This window comes from Ischnura elegans, chromosome 3 (assembly GCF_921293095.1).
Source record: "Ischnura elegans chromosome 3, ioIscEleg1.1, whole genome shotgun sequence".
Taxonomy (NCBI): Eukaryota; Metazoa; Arthropoda; class Insecta; order Odonata; family Coenagrionidae; genus Ischnura; species Ischnura elegans.
In genome coordinates this window covers 126,195,633-126,211,763 of record NC_060248.1, presented here as the reverse complement: position 1 = coordinate 126,211,763, position 16,131 = coordinate 126,195,633, and the positions used below count along the sequence as shown (strand labels likewise).

The window sequence follows — 16,131 nt, the reverse complement described above, 5'->3', positions numbered from 1 at the left end:
GTTGATGAAAATGTACTGTTGATGGAAATGTTGCTGTTGATGAAAATGTTGCTGTTGATGAAAATGTTTCTAATGATGAAACTGTTGCTGTTGATGAAAATGTTGCTGTTGATGAAATTGTTGCTGTTGTTGAAAATGTTACTGTTGATGAGAATATTAATGTTGTTGAAAATGTTGCTGTTGTTGAAAATGTTGCTGTTGTTGATAATTTGCTGTTGTTGAAAATGTTGCTGTTGTTGAAAATGTTGTTTTTGTTGAAAATATTGCTGTTGCTAAAAATGTTGCAGTTGATAAAAATTTTGCTGTTGATGAAAAATTTGCTGTTGATGAAAATGTTGCTGTTGATGAAAATGATGCTGTTGATGAAAATGTTGCTGTTGCTGTTGATGAAAATGTTGCTGTTGATGAAAATGTACTGTTGATGAAAATATTGCTATTGATGAAAATGTTGCTGTTGATGAAAATGTTGCTGTTGATGAAAATATTGCTTTTGTTGAAAATGTTGCTGTTGATGAAATTGTTAATGTTGTTGAAAATTTTGCTGTTGTTGAAAATTTTGCTGTTGTCAAAAATATTGCTGTTGTTGAAAATGTTGCTGTTGTTGAAAATTTTGCTGTTGTTGAAAATGTTGCTGTTGTTGCAAATGTTGCTGTTGTTGAAAATGTGCTGTTTGTAAAAATTTGCTGTTGTTGAAAATGTTGCTGTAGTTGAAATTTCTGCGGTTGATTAAAATGTTGTTGTTGATGAAAATTTTGCTGTTGATGAAAATGTTGCTGTTGATGAAAATTTTGCTGTTGATGGAAATGTTGCTGTTGATGAAAATATTGCTTTGATGAAAATGTTGCTGTTGATGAAAATGTTGCTGTTTATGTAAATGTTGCTATTGTTGAAATGTTGCTGTTGTTGAAAATGAACTTTTGTGTAAAATGTTTTCGTTGATGAAAATTTTGCTGTTGATGAAAATGTTGCTGTTGATGAAAATGTTTCTGTTGATGAAAATGTTGTTGTTGATGAAAATGTTGCTGTTTTTGAAAATGTTCCTGTTGATGAAAATATTTATGTTATTGAAAATATTGCTGTTGTTGAAAATTTGGCTATTGTTGAAAATGTTGCTGTTGTTGAAAAAGTTGCTGTTGTTGAAAATGTTGCTGTTGATGAAAATGTTGCTGTTGATGAAAATGCTGCTGTTGATAAAAATGTTGCTGTTGATGAAAATTTTGCTGTTGTTAAAATGTTGCTTTTTATGAAAATGTTGCTGTTGCTGAAAATGTTGCTGTTGTTGAAAATGAACTGTTGTTGAAAATGTTGCTACTGTTAAAAAAGTTGCTGTTGTTAAAAATGTTGCTGGGTTGAAACAGTTGCTGTAGTTGAAAATGTTGCTTTTGTTGAAAATGTTGCTGTTATTGAAAATAATGCTGTTGTTGAAAATGTCGCTGTTGATGAAAATGTTGCTGTTGATGATAATGATGCTGTTGATGAAAATATTGCTCTTGATGAAAAGGTTGCTGTTGTTGAAAATGTTGCTGTTGTTGAAAATGTTGCTGTTGATGAAATATTGCTGTTGATGAAAATGTTGCTGTTGATGAAAATGTTGCTGTTTATGAAAATTTTGCTGTTAATGAAAATATTCCTGTTGATGAAAATGTTGCTGTTGATGAAATTTTTGCTGTTGTTGAAAATGTTACTGTTGATGAGAATATTAATGTTGTTGAAAATGTTGCTGTTGTTGATAATTTGCTGTTGTTGAAAATGTTGCTGTTGTCGAAAATATTGCTTTTGTTGAAATAGTTACTGTTGTAAAAAATGTTACTGTTTTTGAAAATGTTGCTGTTGTAGAAAATGTGTCTTTTGTTGAAAATTTTGATGTTGTAGAAAATGTTGCTGTTGTTGAAAATAATGTTGTTGTTGAAAATTATCCCCAGTGAAAATTTTGTATACAATTGTATACAATTTCATACAGGATTTCCTGTATAAACCTGTACACAATTGTATACAAAATGTGTACATTGTATACAAATTTGGCTTCATACAATTGTATACAGTGTATACAATTTACACATTTTCATACACTGTATACAATTGTATGAAATGTGTACAATTTTATGAAATGTATACAATTGTATGAAATGTATACAATTGTATGAAATGTATACAACTGAATGAAATGTATACAATTGTATGAAATGTATACAAATGTATGAAACGTATACAATTGTATGAAATGTATACAATTGTATACAGTGTATGAAAATGTGTAAATTGTATACACTGTATACAATTGTATGAAGCCAAATTTGTATACAATGTACACATTTTGTATACAATTGTGTACAGTTTTATACAGGAAATCCTGTATAAAATTGTATACATTTGTATTTAGAACTTTAGCTTCCTGTGATGAACAATGTTAGCTGATGGACTCTTCAGTGAGCTGGCAATTAGATTACTCTTTTGAGTTCTTAATTTGTGTTCCCATTGATAATTGGTGATACCTTTATCTTCTTGTTGGTGGACAATATTAGTTCATCGACTCCTCAGTGAGCTGGCAATTGAAATATTGTTCTGAGTTCTTTATGTGTGTTAACATTGATCCCAGATAGCATGCTAAACTTGCTGCAAGCTTGTCACGACATAGTTGTAAGTTTGCAGAAAGCTTGTCATGACAAGCCTGCAAGCTTGAATCAAACCGCCTTGTTATGCTTTTTCAAACATGCAGCACACTTGTCGCATCAAACTTGCAGCAAACTTGTCGCATCAAACTTGTCACATCACACCTGCTGAAAATGTGTAGTGTCACATTGCTACATACTAGGAAAACTAGTTCCACACCTACCATTTCTGTCGTGACACTTGCTGAGGAAAAACTGATTTAAAATTTCTGCTTTTAAAATGCTCTCCTAAATAATGATTAATTTAGAACAACAAAATTTAAAATTTTCCACTCTATCAATTGTTAGTCATTTCACATGCACAGAATTTGGGAGCTAAATTTATTTAATAAAATGGGCAACAAATAAATGCTGAAGAATTTATTTTTCTCATTAATTATGTACATGCTGAGGCAGCGGTGGACATACCGAAAGTAGATATCTAGTCATCGATAGTTAATCATTATTAATGAAGTGAGTGAAATACTTACAAACTGAATAGGAAACATCAAAGACAGAAACACTTTAAAAAATTTATGACCCCCTAGGCCACACATGGTAATAACTAAAATACAGAAATCTTCAAAAGGTAAAAACATATTGCTCGAATTTCATCAAAACATTCACAAGTATGCTGATTGGCTGTGAGAATGTAAAATTAAAACTTCATTCTTTTGAATTCTTGTTTAGTTATGGGAGTACAAGGTTGCGCATGGAACTTACATGGTTACATACTTATAGATCGTTACTGATGAACTTATTAAGCAAAATTATTGTCTTCATCAGCCTGATCCTCAGTCTGTTTATCCTGCCAATCCCTGAAGAGAAAATAGTAATTACTCCATGTGAAATGATATATCATGGAACATTATAGTGTATACCTATTGTAAGAGGGAATGGAAAATATGAAGAAAATGTCTGGGATGATCGAATTAGTGTGGCAGAGAAATGAGAAGCAACTACTTACTATCTTATTTTCCCGACTTTAGCCTGGTTGAGCCAATTACTCAGACACCCTTTCAGCTCCACATCTGATGCATCACGGTCGACCCTTCTGCATACACCTATAAAATTATAAAAAACATTGTTAATATCACTTAATGTAATAAGTTAAAAGTTCATTTCAATGATCAATTATTATAATAATCTTAGAATATCTTGTTGGATGCACTCACAAAAAATAACAGGACACACTGGAGTGCTATAAAATGATTTCTTAACCGAATTCTTCTGAAGTTTGCCTGTAAGGGCTTACAGCTCTGCTACATTGTCATTCTAAGACGACGCAACATATTTTGTAGAAGTGCTCATTCAACTGCTACCAAACATTGCATCTAGAGATAAAAAAGACCAAATCAATGAAGAGTTAACAGCTAATACAAGAATAATAAAAATCATGTTTTCAGCCAGAAGAAAAATTCACCAATGAAATTAACACAGTTGTCATGGTTAGTATGCACATGTAGTATGTGTGCACAAGTGCATATGAAATAACAAAAATCCAATCATACCATAAATTTTTAATATTTCATTGGACATTAATCCATACCCACTTCAAAATTATGTTGTACTTGAGTATTTTTATAGCAGTTGGAATTCCAAGCACCTACGAATGTCTGGCGAGCTCAAGATATACTTCTGAAACTTTCTTACAAATGAAACTCTTATGAAACTTTCTTACAAAAACTTAATTGTTCTTTCATTTAAAAAATCATACATTATTTGAATCAGGATGGCAGCACACAAATTATCATTATTCACTTACCACCTTTGGCTCAAATGAGGGATCTTCACTTATCCTACGGCAGAGTTTGATGAAATCCTCATCTGATGTCAATGGCAATTGGCTGAATTTCATCTCCTCCACAGCAGCACCCTTTTGCTTTGGGTCACAAGCCAATAAAGCACCTACTTTCCTCTCCAAGTGAGAAAACCCAGGTGCCATTCCTCCCATCCACATGAGGCACTGGCTATTATGTTGTTTTAATTTACTGCAGCCTGTAAATATAAAATTGTTATAAATACACTAATACCAATTGATTTGCTTACATTATACTTCCTTAGCAGACTTGGTACTTAATCATCATAAATCCTGCCTACATGCTTATCAAACAGGTGATAACCATAGATTTTAATATACCACTAATTTTTCTATCAACAAACACGAGTAATTGATTACATAACAAAAATTTTAAGGATTGCAATCTTATTGTACAGAAACAACTTAGAAACGTGTTACTTATGCCCTTGAGTGCAATATGTAATAATAATAATATCTTTATTGTTCCATGGGTCAAACATGTGACATAGAACATTGTCAGGGAGACATAGAACAGACATAGAACATGTGACATAGAACATCAAAACATACATGTTGTCATACACTATCAGACAAGAATTCATTTACATTATAATAACCCTTAGGCTGTAAAAAATTTTTAAATTCTGTCTTAAAAACATTAATATTTGAAATATGTTTTATACTCGTAGGCAATTTGTTAAAAATAAGCGAGGCAGAGTGATGTGGACCTCTTTTGGCACATAATTGTTGTAAAATATGTATATTTTCACTCCCACGGGTCAGATAGGCATGAACCGAGGAGTTTGGTAAAAATAAGGTAGGGTTCTTTTTTACAAATAATGCACAGTAAAAAATGTACATACTTGGTAGTGTCATTATATTATATTTTAGAAATAATGGCTTTCCAGGAGACCTGATGGACACATTTGCCATAACTTTCAAGGCTCTTTTTTGCATAGAGAATGCTCTAGCAGCAGCACTTGTGTTTCCCCATAAAACTACACAATAAGCCAAGTGGATTGTCTGTTAAAATGTACTAAAGCACAAATCAATGCCTAAATTATAACGATCGGAGAGAGTTCAACTGATGGCTATGTTTAGAACAGCTTATTAATTGCTATTATTCCTCGACATATTCCAAATAGTTACTCATTTTCAAGATAAATCATTCATAAATGAGTTAATTGAGTTTGAGACTAATGTCATAAAGAACTGTTAACAAAGTGGATTCTACTGCGAGAACCCTGATATTTCAACTTTAACCGTCTGAATGGATTCTTTTCACTATGCCAGCGAAAGTAAAGAACATGCTAAATTGTAATTACCCTGAGAATAAAATAATGAGTAATCTTAAATAATTAATGGATAGTAATTGGCGGTTCATTAATCATACATAAGTATCGAATGGAAAAAAATGTTCCATTTACTTACATTAACATGCAGCACAGCAGAGATGGGTTGATGCTGACAATGGCAACTTCTTAAATCTCTTCGTGACGCTAAAAGCCACTGTTTCCGGGAATTCAAAAACTTATTCAGGCGTTGATTCAATTGTGCATGAAACAGTATTCTTTCAATCCCTTTTTGTCAGTATTCACTACGAAGCACGGATTATTTTCTTCTTCCATAGCATACTTCAACGTATATTTGCTACTAATCAATATTTTTCATCACAGCTAAATTCGCCATCACAAAATAACGGTAACAAAAGATGGGCAAAGAAATCGATTGTACGTAATAATCGATTATTTGCTTTCGATTATTGCGATTATTGAATCGATTATGGACATCCGATTATTTTGCATAATCGATTATTTGAATATAATCGGCGGGAATAAGAAGCGTGCTCACTTGCGAGATTTTATGCGAGAAATTATTTTTTTACATTTTCACCCCTTCTATAGTTTCAGAACAACAAATGAATGCTATTTTGAAGTTTACTATTGTTTATAACAATTAACTAAGTTTAAACAAAGTTATCAACAATGCTAATAACATTTACCAGCATTAACGATTTCTACATACCTTACGGGTTACAAAACAGCAAATTAATAACTTATTAATCTACATTGTTCATAAGAAAATGTAAAGTTTAAATAAAGCTAGCAACTTTTAAAAATGTAACAATTTCCGCATGTTGTATGGTTGAGAAGAGTTGGCTGAGCCTTTTTGTTGATTAAAACAATTACTTAAATGTAAACAAATTTAGCAACTTTTACAAAAATTAAGAATTCCCACATTTTATACGGTTGAGAAACGTGGAATGAGTGATACTCTTATTCTATTATGTTTATAACGATTACTAATGTTTAAACCAAGTTAGCAACAATTTTAGAAACATTTTCAAAATATTACAATTTCTTTAATTTAATTCGGTTAACCAACAATAAAGGAATGGTTTATTGGAACTCTTTGGTGTTTATAATAATTTCTTAAGTTTAAAAATAATTAGCAACACTTTTAACACCATTTTTTAAAGTAAAAATGCGTTACGGTGTAAAGAATAGAAAATGAGCATAGTTGTGGTGCTTTAACTCCCAAACCCAGATATTTACACATTGATGTACGCATACCTTTACATTGTATAAAATGTACAAATTTAATACAGCCTACACAACTGTATAAATTTTCATAAAATGTATAAAATTTATACAAAGTAAACATTTTATACAGCTTTATACAAATTCATACAAAATTTGCACATTGTACACATTCTGTATAAAATTGTATACATAGTATACAATTTACACATTTTATGCATTCTATACAGCTGTATACAATTGTATACTAAATGTGCACATTGTACACATTCTGTATAAAATTGTATACATTGTGTACAATTTACACATTTTATACATTCTATACAGCTGTATACAATTGTATACAAAATGTGTACATTGTATACATCCTGTATAGAAATTGTATACAAAATTTTCACTGGGGATGCTACCGTTGAAAATGTTGCTGTTGTTGAAAATGTTGCTGTTGTTGAAACCGTTACTGTTGTTGAAACCGTTACTGTTGTTGAAACCGTTACTGTTGTTGAAAATGTTGCTGTTGTTGAAAATGTTGCTGTTTTTGAAAATGTTGCTGTTGTTGAAAATGTTGCTGTTGTTGAAAATGTTGCTGCGTTTTACAATGTTTGTCTTGTTGAAAATGTTGCTCTAGTTGAAAATGTTTTTTGTTGTTGAAAATGTTGCTGTTGTTGAAAATGTTGCTGTTGTTGATAATGTTGCTGTTGTTGAAAATGTTGCTGTTGTAGAAAATGTACAGTTGTTGAAAATATTGCTGTTGATGAAAATTTTGCTGTTGATGAAAATGTTGGTGTTGATGAAAATGTTTCTTTTGATGAAAGTGTTGCTGTTGATGAAAATGTTGCTGTTGATGAAATTGTTGATGTTGTTGAAAATGTTACTGTTGATGAGAATATTAATGTTGTTAAAAATGTTGCTGTTGTTGATAATTGGCTGTTGTTGAAAATGTTGCTGTTGTTGAAAATGTTGTTTTTGTTGAAAATATTGCTGTTGCTGAAAATGATGCGGTTGATAAAAATTTTGCTGTTGATGAAAAATTTGCTGTTGATGAAAATGTTGTTGTTGATGAAAATGATGGTGTTGATGAAAATGTTGCTGTTGCTGTTGATGAAAATGTTGCTGATGATGTAAATATTGCTGTTGATGAAAATGTACTGTTGATGAAAATATTACTATTGATGAAAATGTTGCTGTTGATGAAAATGTTGCTGCGTTTTACAATGTTGCTCTTGTTGAAAATGTTGCTCTAGTTGAAAATGTTTTTTGTAGTTGAAAATGTTGCTGTTGTTGAAAATGTTGCTGTTTTTGATAATGTCGCTGTGGTTGAAAATGTTGCTGTTGTAGAAAATGTACATTTGTTGAAAATATTGCTGTTGATGAAAATTTTGCTGTTGATGAAAATGTTGCTGTTGATGAAAATGTTGCTGTTGATGAAAATGTTGCTGTTTTTGAAAATGTTCCTGTTGATGAAAATATTTATGTTATTGAAAATGTTGCTGTTGTTGAAAATTTGGCTATTGTTGAAAGTGTTGCTGTTGTTGAAAATGTTGCTGCGTTTTACAAATTTGCTCTTGTTGAAAATGTTGCTCTAATTGAAAATGATTTTTGTTGTTGAAAATGTTGCTGTTGTTGAAAAAGTTGCTGTTGTTGATAATGTTGCTGTTGTTGAAAATGTTGCTGTTGTTGAAAATTTGCTGTTGTTGAAAATTTTGCTGTTGTTGAAAATGTTGCTGCGTTTTACAAATTTTCTCTTGTTGAAAATGTTGCTCTAGTTGAAAATGATTTTTGTTGTTGAAAATGTTGCTGTTGTTGAAAAAGTTGCTGTTGTTGATAATGTTGCTGTTGTTGAAAATGTTGCTGTGGTAGAAAATGTACAGTAGTTGAAAATATTGCTGTTGATGGAAATGTTGCTGTTGATGAAAATATTGCTGTTGATGAAAATGTTTCTATTGATGAAACTGTTGCTGTTGATGAAAATGTTGCTGTTGATGAAATTGTTGCTGTTGTTGAAAATGTTACTCTTGATGAGAATATTTATGTTGTTGAAAATGTTGCTGTTGTTGATAATTTGCTGTTGTTGAAAATGTTGCTGTTGTTGAAAATGTTGTTTTTGTTGAAAATATTGCTGTTGCTGAAAATGTTGCGGTTGATAAAAATTTTGCTGTCGATGAAAAATTTGCTGTTGATGAAAATGTTGCTGTTGATGAAAATGATGCTGTTGATGAAAATGTTGCTGTTGCTGTTGATGAAAATGATGCTGTTGATGAAAATGTTGCTGTTGATGAAAATGTATTGTTGATGAAAAAATTGCTATTGATGAAAATGTTGCTGTTGATGAAAATGTTGCTGTTGATTAAAATATTGCTTTTGTTGAAAATGGTCCTGTTGATGAAATTGTTAATGTTGTTGAAAATTTTGCTGTTGTTGAAAATGTTGCTGTTGTCAAAAATATTGCTGTTGTTGAAAATGTTGCTGTTGTTGAAAATTTTGCTGTTGTTGAAAATGTTGCTGTTTTTGAAAATGTTGCTGTTGATGAAAATGTGCTGTTTGTTAAAATTTGCTGTTGTTAAAAATGTTGCTGTAGTTGACAATGCTGCGGTTGATTAAAATGTTGTTGTTGATGAAAATTTTGCTGTTGATGAAAATGTTGCTGTTGATGAAAATTTTGCCGTTGATGGAAATGTTGCTGTTGATGAAAATATTGCTATTGATGATATTGTTGCTGTTGATGAAAATGTTGCTGTTTATGAAAATGTTGCTGTTGTTGAAAATGTTGCTGTTGAAGACAATGTTAATGTATGTTGAAAATTTTGCTGTTGATGAAAATGTTGCTGTTGATGAAAATGTTGCTGTCGATTAAAATATTGCTGTTGATAAAAATGTTGCTGTTGATGAAAATGTTGCTGTTGATGAAAATGTTGCTGTTGTTGAAAATGTTGTTGTTGTTAAAAATGTTGCTATTGTTGAAAATGTTACTGTTTTAAAAAAAATTTCGCTGTTTTTGAAAATAATGTTGTTGTTTAAAATGATGCTTCTGTTAAAAATGTTGCTGGGTTTGAAAATGTTGCTGTTGTTGAAAAAGTTGCTGTTGTTGAAAATGTTGCTGTTGATGAAAATGTTAATGTTGTTGAATATGTTGCTGTTGTTGAAAATATGGCTATTGTTGAAAATGTTGCTGTTGTTGAAAATGGTTCTGTTATTGAAAATATTGCTGTTTTTGAAGATGTTGCTTTTGCTGTTGTTGATAATTTGCTGTTGTGGAAAATGTTGCTGTTGTTGAAAATGCTGCTGTTGATAAAAATGATGTGGTTGATTGAAATTTTGCTGTTGATGCAAATATTGCTGTTTATGAAAAAGTTACTTTTGATGAAAATAATGCTGTTTATGAAAATGTTGCTGTTCATAAAAATGTTGATGTTGTTAAAAAATTTGCTGTTGTTGAAAATGTTGCTGTTGTTAAAAATGTTGCTGTTTTTGAAAATAATGTTGTTGTTGAAAATGTTGCTACTGTTAAAATGTTGCTGTTGTTGAAAATGTTGATGTTGTTGAAACAGTTGCTTTTGTTGAAAATGTTGCTTTTGTTGAAAATGTTGCTGTTATTGAAAATAATGCTGTTGTTGAAAATGTCGCTGTTGATGAAAATGTTGCTGTTGATGATTATGATGCTGTTGATGAAAATATTGCTCTTGATGAAAAGGTTGCTGTTGTTGAAAATGTTGCTGTTGTTAAAAATGTTGCTGTTGATGAAATATTGCTGTTGATGAAAATGTTGCTGTTGATGAAAATGTTGCTGTTTATGAAGATTTTGCTGTTAATGAAAATGTTCCTGTTGATGAAAATGTTGCTGTTGATGATAATGATGCTCTTGATGAAAATATTGCTCTTGATGAAAAGGTTGCTGTTGTTGAAAATGTTGCTGTTGTTAAAAATGTTGCTGTTGATGAAATATTGCTTTTGTTGAAATAGTTACTGTTGTAAAAATGTTGCTGTTTTTGAAAATGTTGCTGTTGATGAAAATGTTGCTGCGTTTTACAATGTTGCTCTTGTTGAAAATGTTGCTCTAGTTGAAAATGTTTTTTGTTGTTGAAAATGTTGCTGTTGTTTAAAATGTTGCTGTTGTTGATAATGTCGCTGTGGTTGAAAATGTTGCTGTTGTAGAAAATGTACAGTTGTTGAAAATATTGCTGTTGATGAAAATTTTGCTGTTTATGAAAATGTTGCTGTTGATGAAAATATACTGTTGATGGAAATGTTGCTGTTGATGAAAATGTTGCTGTTGATGAAAATGTTTCTATTGATGAAACTGTTGCTGTTGATGAAAATGTTGCTGTTGATGAAATTGTTGCTGTTGTTGAAGATGTTACTGTTGATGAGAATATTAATGTTGTTGAAAATGTTGCTGTTGTTGATAATTTGCTGTTGTTGAAAATGTTGGTGTTGTTGAAAATGGTGTTTTTGTTGAAAATATTGCTGTTGCTGAAAATGTTGCGGTTGATAAAAATTTTGCTGTTGATGAAAAATTTGCTGTTGATGAAAATGTTGCTGTTGATGAAAATGTACTGTTGATGAAAATATTGCTATTGATGAAACTGTTGCTGTAGGTGAAAATGTTGCTGTTGATGAAAATATCCCATCCACTGCATGGTGTCCAATGGACGTCCATTTGACATCCCGACATCCATAAGTCTCTTATGGACGTCCTTTGGATGCCTATTGGATGCCATTTAAAGGACATCCTGGTAAGGTCCCTATTGGGGCATCCATTGGATGTCATTCGAATGACATCCAATTAAGGTCACAACTGGGACATCCATATGGAGGCCATAGAATGACATTCAATGGACATGATGTAAAATAGTGTGTCCCAAAAAGAATGACCCGATTTTAACTTGTAATAATATTGAAACAAATGTCACTAGGCAAGCGAAACAGCGCCAGATGTGATCGGAATTGAATTCGCTGAATGTCACTACGAGGGCTTATGTGGAGCGTACAACCCTTAGACCATTGGCATGACAATTAGGTCTAACAATAAGGTGTAAATAAGCAGTTAGTCTCGCTGACTGCTTATTTACACACGCTAAGATGACGTACAGGACCGCGAGAACAGGCTTTACACTCTTGGCCTCCTAGGCCCCCTGACATAACACCATGCGATTTTTTCCTTTTGGGGAATGTTAAACAGCATGTTAATTGTTCCTCCCTTTCCTCGTGAACAAAAAACATGAATATCAGCTGCTGTAGCTTCAGTGACAGAAGACACCTTACACTCTGTTTGGGATGAATTCAGCTATCGACTAATGTCGTCCGCGCAGCCAATGGAGGGCATATTGAACATTTATGATGGTTTTTTATAAAATTTTGTCTTTTGTGAGTAATTTAGTATACAATATGTTTATGTTAAGCCCTTCTTCCTTATAAATAATCTTATTTAAAATCGGGTCATTCTTTTTGGGACACACTGTATATCGTAAATAACATAAATTATATGAATGTACAATTTCTTAATGGTGCAGGAGCTGATTATTTCTTCCAGTAGTAGATATCTCTCAAGTCATCAGTGCAGAGTTTTCCGATTTTGGAACTACCGCCCGTGATTTACAAATATCGATCTATCGACTGCAATCGATATAGTCGGAAGTCGATTACCAACGATACAAAACATTCAAGATGTCTGCCGGCTACATGTGACTAGTGATTTGTGGATTTGTGTATTCACTGTGTATTACTGTCACGGGAATATAGTTGCTGTTATCTGCATTGAGTTGCGAATAAATGATCATCCAAATGTGCGGTGTTTTGTTTGTCTTTTGTGAAATTCTTCCAGATTCCTCGGATGGGTATCAACCGCTAAACGTGTGAGTAGATGTTATTACTATTCATATTAGGCAGAGTTTATTCATTTTATTGTGAACCATTTTTTACCAAGTGGATTTATTGAATGTGTTGCCGACGTAGATATTGGTTGATTTGAGTTAAACGTTAATAACTAATCAGATGTTATCGTTGCACTGAAATCCAAAGTGTACTGTTGATCAAATTGTATGTTTATTGTGCTAGCGCAATTATCACAATCGCCCATGGCAAGTTGCAGTTTATAGGTAAGGTGGAAAATGAAGTATTGCTTAATTATAGACATAAATTACAAATGGAAAATATTCACAGTTATTTATTTCTGCTTGCATTTTTCTCTAATAGAATGGCAACTAGAAATGGAACGAAAAACGAATCAGGTGCTGCAAAATCAGCAAGAAGTACTGATTAGGCTTAACGAAATTGCTGGGAAAAGCAATGAGAAGGTTGAAGAGAATTTATTTGAGCAATTACCTTTTCAGCATTTGACCCTAGTCATAGATTTTGAGAATGAATTGGAGAACTTAAATATCAGAAATAAATTTGTAAGTACAGGTTTGGTACATATGTTACTGAATTATAGTCTTTAATAAATCTACAGTAATATGTAAAGTGATGCACATCATGCATGGGTACATGATCTGTGGTGTAGTGGGTTTAAGTGTAGCTTCATGTGAAAAACCTCTTCATGATGATGTAAAAAATTTTGGATCAAAGTTCCAATCAGGCAATTGTTATTAAAAGAAAAAATTTCAATTAATTTTGTCTCATTTTTGAGAATTTTTTGTAGTGAAAGATGTTACTGCGATTTTGTTAAAGAGGGGATAAGTAGTGGGATTTGAGTTGTTGGAGGCAAGTCTATTCGTGCACATTACTCAGGGATAAAACCATTGGGCCATAATGATAAAGTGAATATCAGTTTATCTGTGGTAATATTATTACTACCCAGCCCAGTATAGGACATGGTTTAGATTCATCTTACTTTATATTTGCTTGAAGCACTTCTCAATAGAGTGATCAAAGACTTTGAGATGCGTTGGCTCCCTAATATTGTTTTCTCCTAAGCAAGCAGACTGTTTGATCTTGATTCCGATTATGCAGGGTATCCCATTTATCTTGACCACCCGAAATAACTTTTTGTCTAGATGGAAATTCAAAAATGTGTCAAGCAAACATTCATAAGCCCTCAGGGGGACATTAATCAGCATGACTGCCTTCCTTGTATCTTTGTTTCTACAAAGATTTGAAGAGTGGTATGTCTTTTTTAAATGGCACGCTATATTTTTTATGAATGACTGGTGGAGTAGTTCCAATACCCACCTACCTGCACTAAGTGCTGTTGAGTCAGTCATTTTTCATAACACTGTGTTTATGTTAATGGTCCACTGTGCTACATTTTTGAATAAATCTTAAGGAGAGGAAATGAACTGCCAAATAAAAAATATAGGGTGCCATTTTAAAAAGACGTACCGCTGTTCATATCTTTGTAATTAACAAAGCTAAAAGGAAGGCAATCATGCTGATTAATGTCCCCCTGACGGCTAATGGACATTTGCTTGACACATTTTTGAATTTCCATCTGGACAAAAAGTTATTTCGGGTGGTCAAGATAAATGGGACACCCAGTATTCTTCATGTGAAATTGTCATAGTGGATATGTATAGCCTTTGGTTCAATGAATTATCCCTAATATAATAATTTTTATTTCAGATTGATTTTTTGAAAAGAGTTGGGGGTTCTACTCCACCAGATGCAACAAGGTGTGGGTTGAGAGCAATATTCTTAGATAATATTGCATAATATTATTCATTGGAAGGCCTTAAAGGGAACATAAAGTTTGGACAGACATGCATTCATTCGGCTCTAAGCTGTAAGTAAAGTTTTCAAATTTCTATTAATTAAATACTTCAATGAGACCCAACATATGTCAGTAGCTTAGGTATTTTCCTTGAGAGCTATCATCAATCCCTCCTTGCATTTTGTTGAAATTCTTGTAAGGACATTACTTTTGTTATTTTGTGCTGTCCAGCGCCCAGAATTGAATTATGCTCTCTAGTCTCTTGAGTTGTATTCAAAGGTAGTACCCTCCCTTTCAATACAACCCTAGCATTCGATTATTTTTATTAGCATTCCTATGATTTTCAAGATTGCCTGTTGTAAAAAAAATCATGAGATAATTTCTGTTTTCTTTGAATGACATTTAACTATTGTTGTGCTTGCTTATTTCATTAACATTTGGACTAAAGTTTTATTTCTCTAAAGTAATGAAACCACTCTCCAGCCTTAAATTTATCGGGTGGATTTTGTGGGAAAATTAACTGCTTACACCTTAATTATCAAGGTAATTTCAAGATCTCATGTAATGACAGTAATGATAATAGAATCGCTCAAGAAAATGACTAAGTATATTCAGCCAAGCTCATGTCTCAAACCCTTGTTTGTCATCTCATATGAAGTAATTTGCCAACTGTTGCCTCATAGAAAGTCCAAATTTGTGGGCTCTGACCTAGGTGGCAAGTGCAATACGGAACATGTTACAATTCTGTGATGATCCTTTGTCTTATGCTGGTAATTTGCTTATGATGACAGGTGCAGTTCTAAGCAAGTTCCCAGCTGCAACAAGGAAAGAAGTGGATTCAGCTACAAAGGATTGGCTGAGGCACTCTGATGATAGACTTAAAAATAAGAAAAATGTAACTAGTGGTGTAATACATAGTGTTTAATTGTTGTTTCAATAAATTTTTAAAATAAGGCTTTTACTCACTTATTGCCATACTGCAGATTGTTTGTGCCCTTTAGATACCATTTGTGCCCTTTAGGTGCCACAGCCATCCATAAGAAGTGCAGAGTAAGACATGTAATGGATGTCCACAAGTGGGCCATTTCGCATCCATAAGAAGTCCAGAGCAAGACATCCAATGGATGTCCACAAGTGGGACATTTGGACCTGCGTAGGAAGTCCAGAGGACAGCAAATGGATGTCCATGGATGTCAGCCCTGTCATCCATTGGATGTCCAATGGATGCCATTGCGGTGGCTGGGATTGCTTTTGTTGAAAATGGTCCTGTTGATGAAATTGTTAATGTTGTTGAAAATTTTGCTGTTGTTGAAAATGTTGCTGTTGTCAAAAATTATGCTGTTGTTATAAAATGTTGCTGTTGTTGAAAATTTTGCTGGGGTTGAAAATGTTGCTGTTGTTGAAAATGTTGCTGTTGTTAAAAATGTCCTGTTTGTTAAAATTTGCTGTTGTTGAAAATGTTGCTGTAGTTGAAAATGCTGCGGTTGATTAAAATGT

General features: G+C 32.6%; 1 protein-coding gene and 2 long non-coding RNA genes across 4 annotated transcripts; 1 reads left to right on the top strand and 2 right to left on the bottom strand.

Moving 5' to 3' along the window:
* Nucleotides 1-3,014: 3,014 nt before the first annotated feature.
* On the bottom strand, nt 3,015-3,709 carry LOC124155129. Its single transcript, XR_006864142.1, has 2 exons — nt 3,616-3,709; nt 3,015-3,466 (listed from the first exon to the last, which is right to left on the bottom strand). It is a non-coding gene; the product is annotated as an uncharacterized LOC124155129 (long non-coding RNA).
* A 186-nt stretch (nt 3,710-3,895) lies between these two features.
* Nucleotides 3,896-5,913, bottom strand: LOC124155128. Its single transcript, XR_006864141.1, has 3 exons — nt 5,881-5,913; nt 4,414-4,646; nt 3,896-3,982 (listed from the first exon to the last, which is right to left on the bottom strand). It is a non-coding gene; the product is annotated as an uncharacterized LOC124155128 (long non-coding RNA).
* A 6,534-nt stretch (nt 5,914-12,447) lies between these two features.
* On the top strand, nt 12,448-15,588 carry LOC124155127. Of its 2 annotated transcripts, XM_046528857.1 has the most exons (5): nt 12,448-12,841; nt 13,044-13,084; nt 13,182-13,381; nt 14,547-14,706; nt 15,426-15,588. In XM_046528857.1, the coding sequence occupies exons 1-4, from the start codon at nt 12,759-12,761 to the stop codon at nt 14,634-14,636; spliced, it is 414 nt and encodes a 137-aa protein (XP_046384813.1). In that variant the 5' UTR covers nt 12,448-12,758; the 3' UTR covers nt 14,637-14,706; nt 15,426-15,588. The 2 variants fall into 2 exon arrangements, 1 of the variants encoding a protein (XP_046384813.1); XR_006864140.1 differs by lacking the exons at nt 13,044-13,084; nt 13,182-13,381 and having other exon boundaries at nt 12,636-12,841.
* The last annotated feature ends 543 nt before the right edge of the window (nt 15,589-16,131 follow it).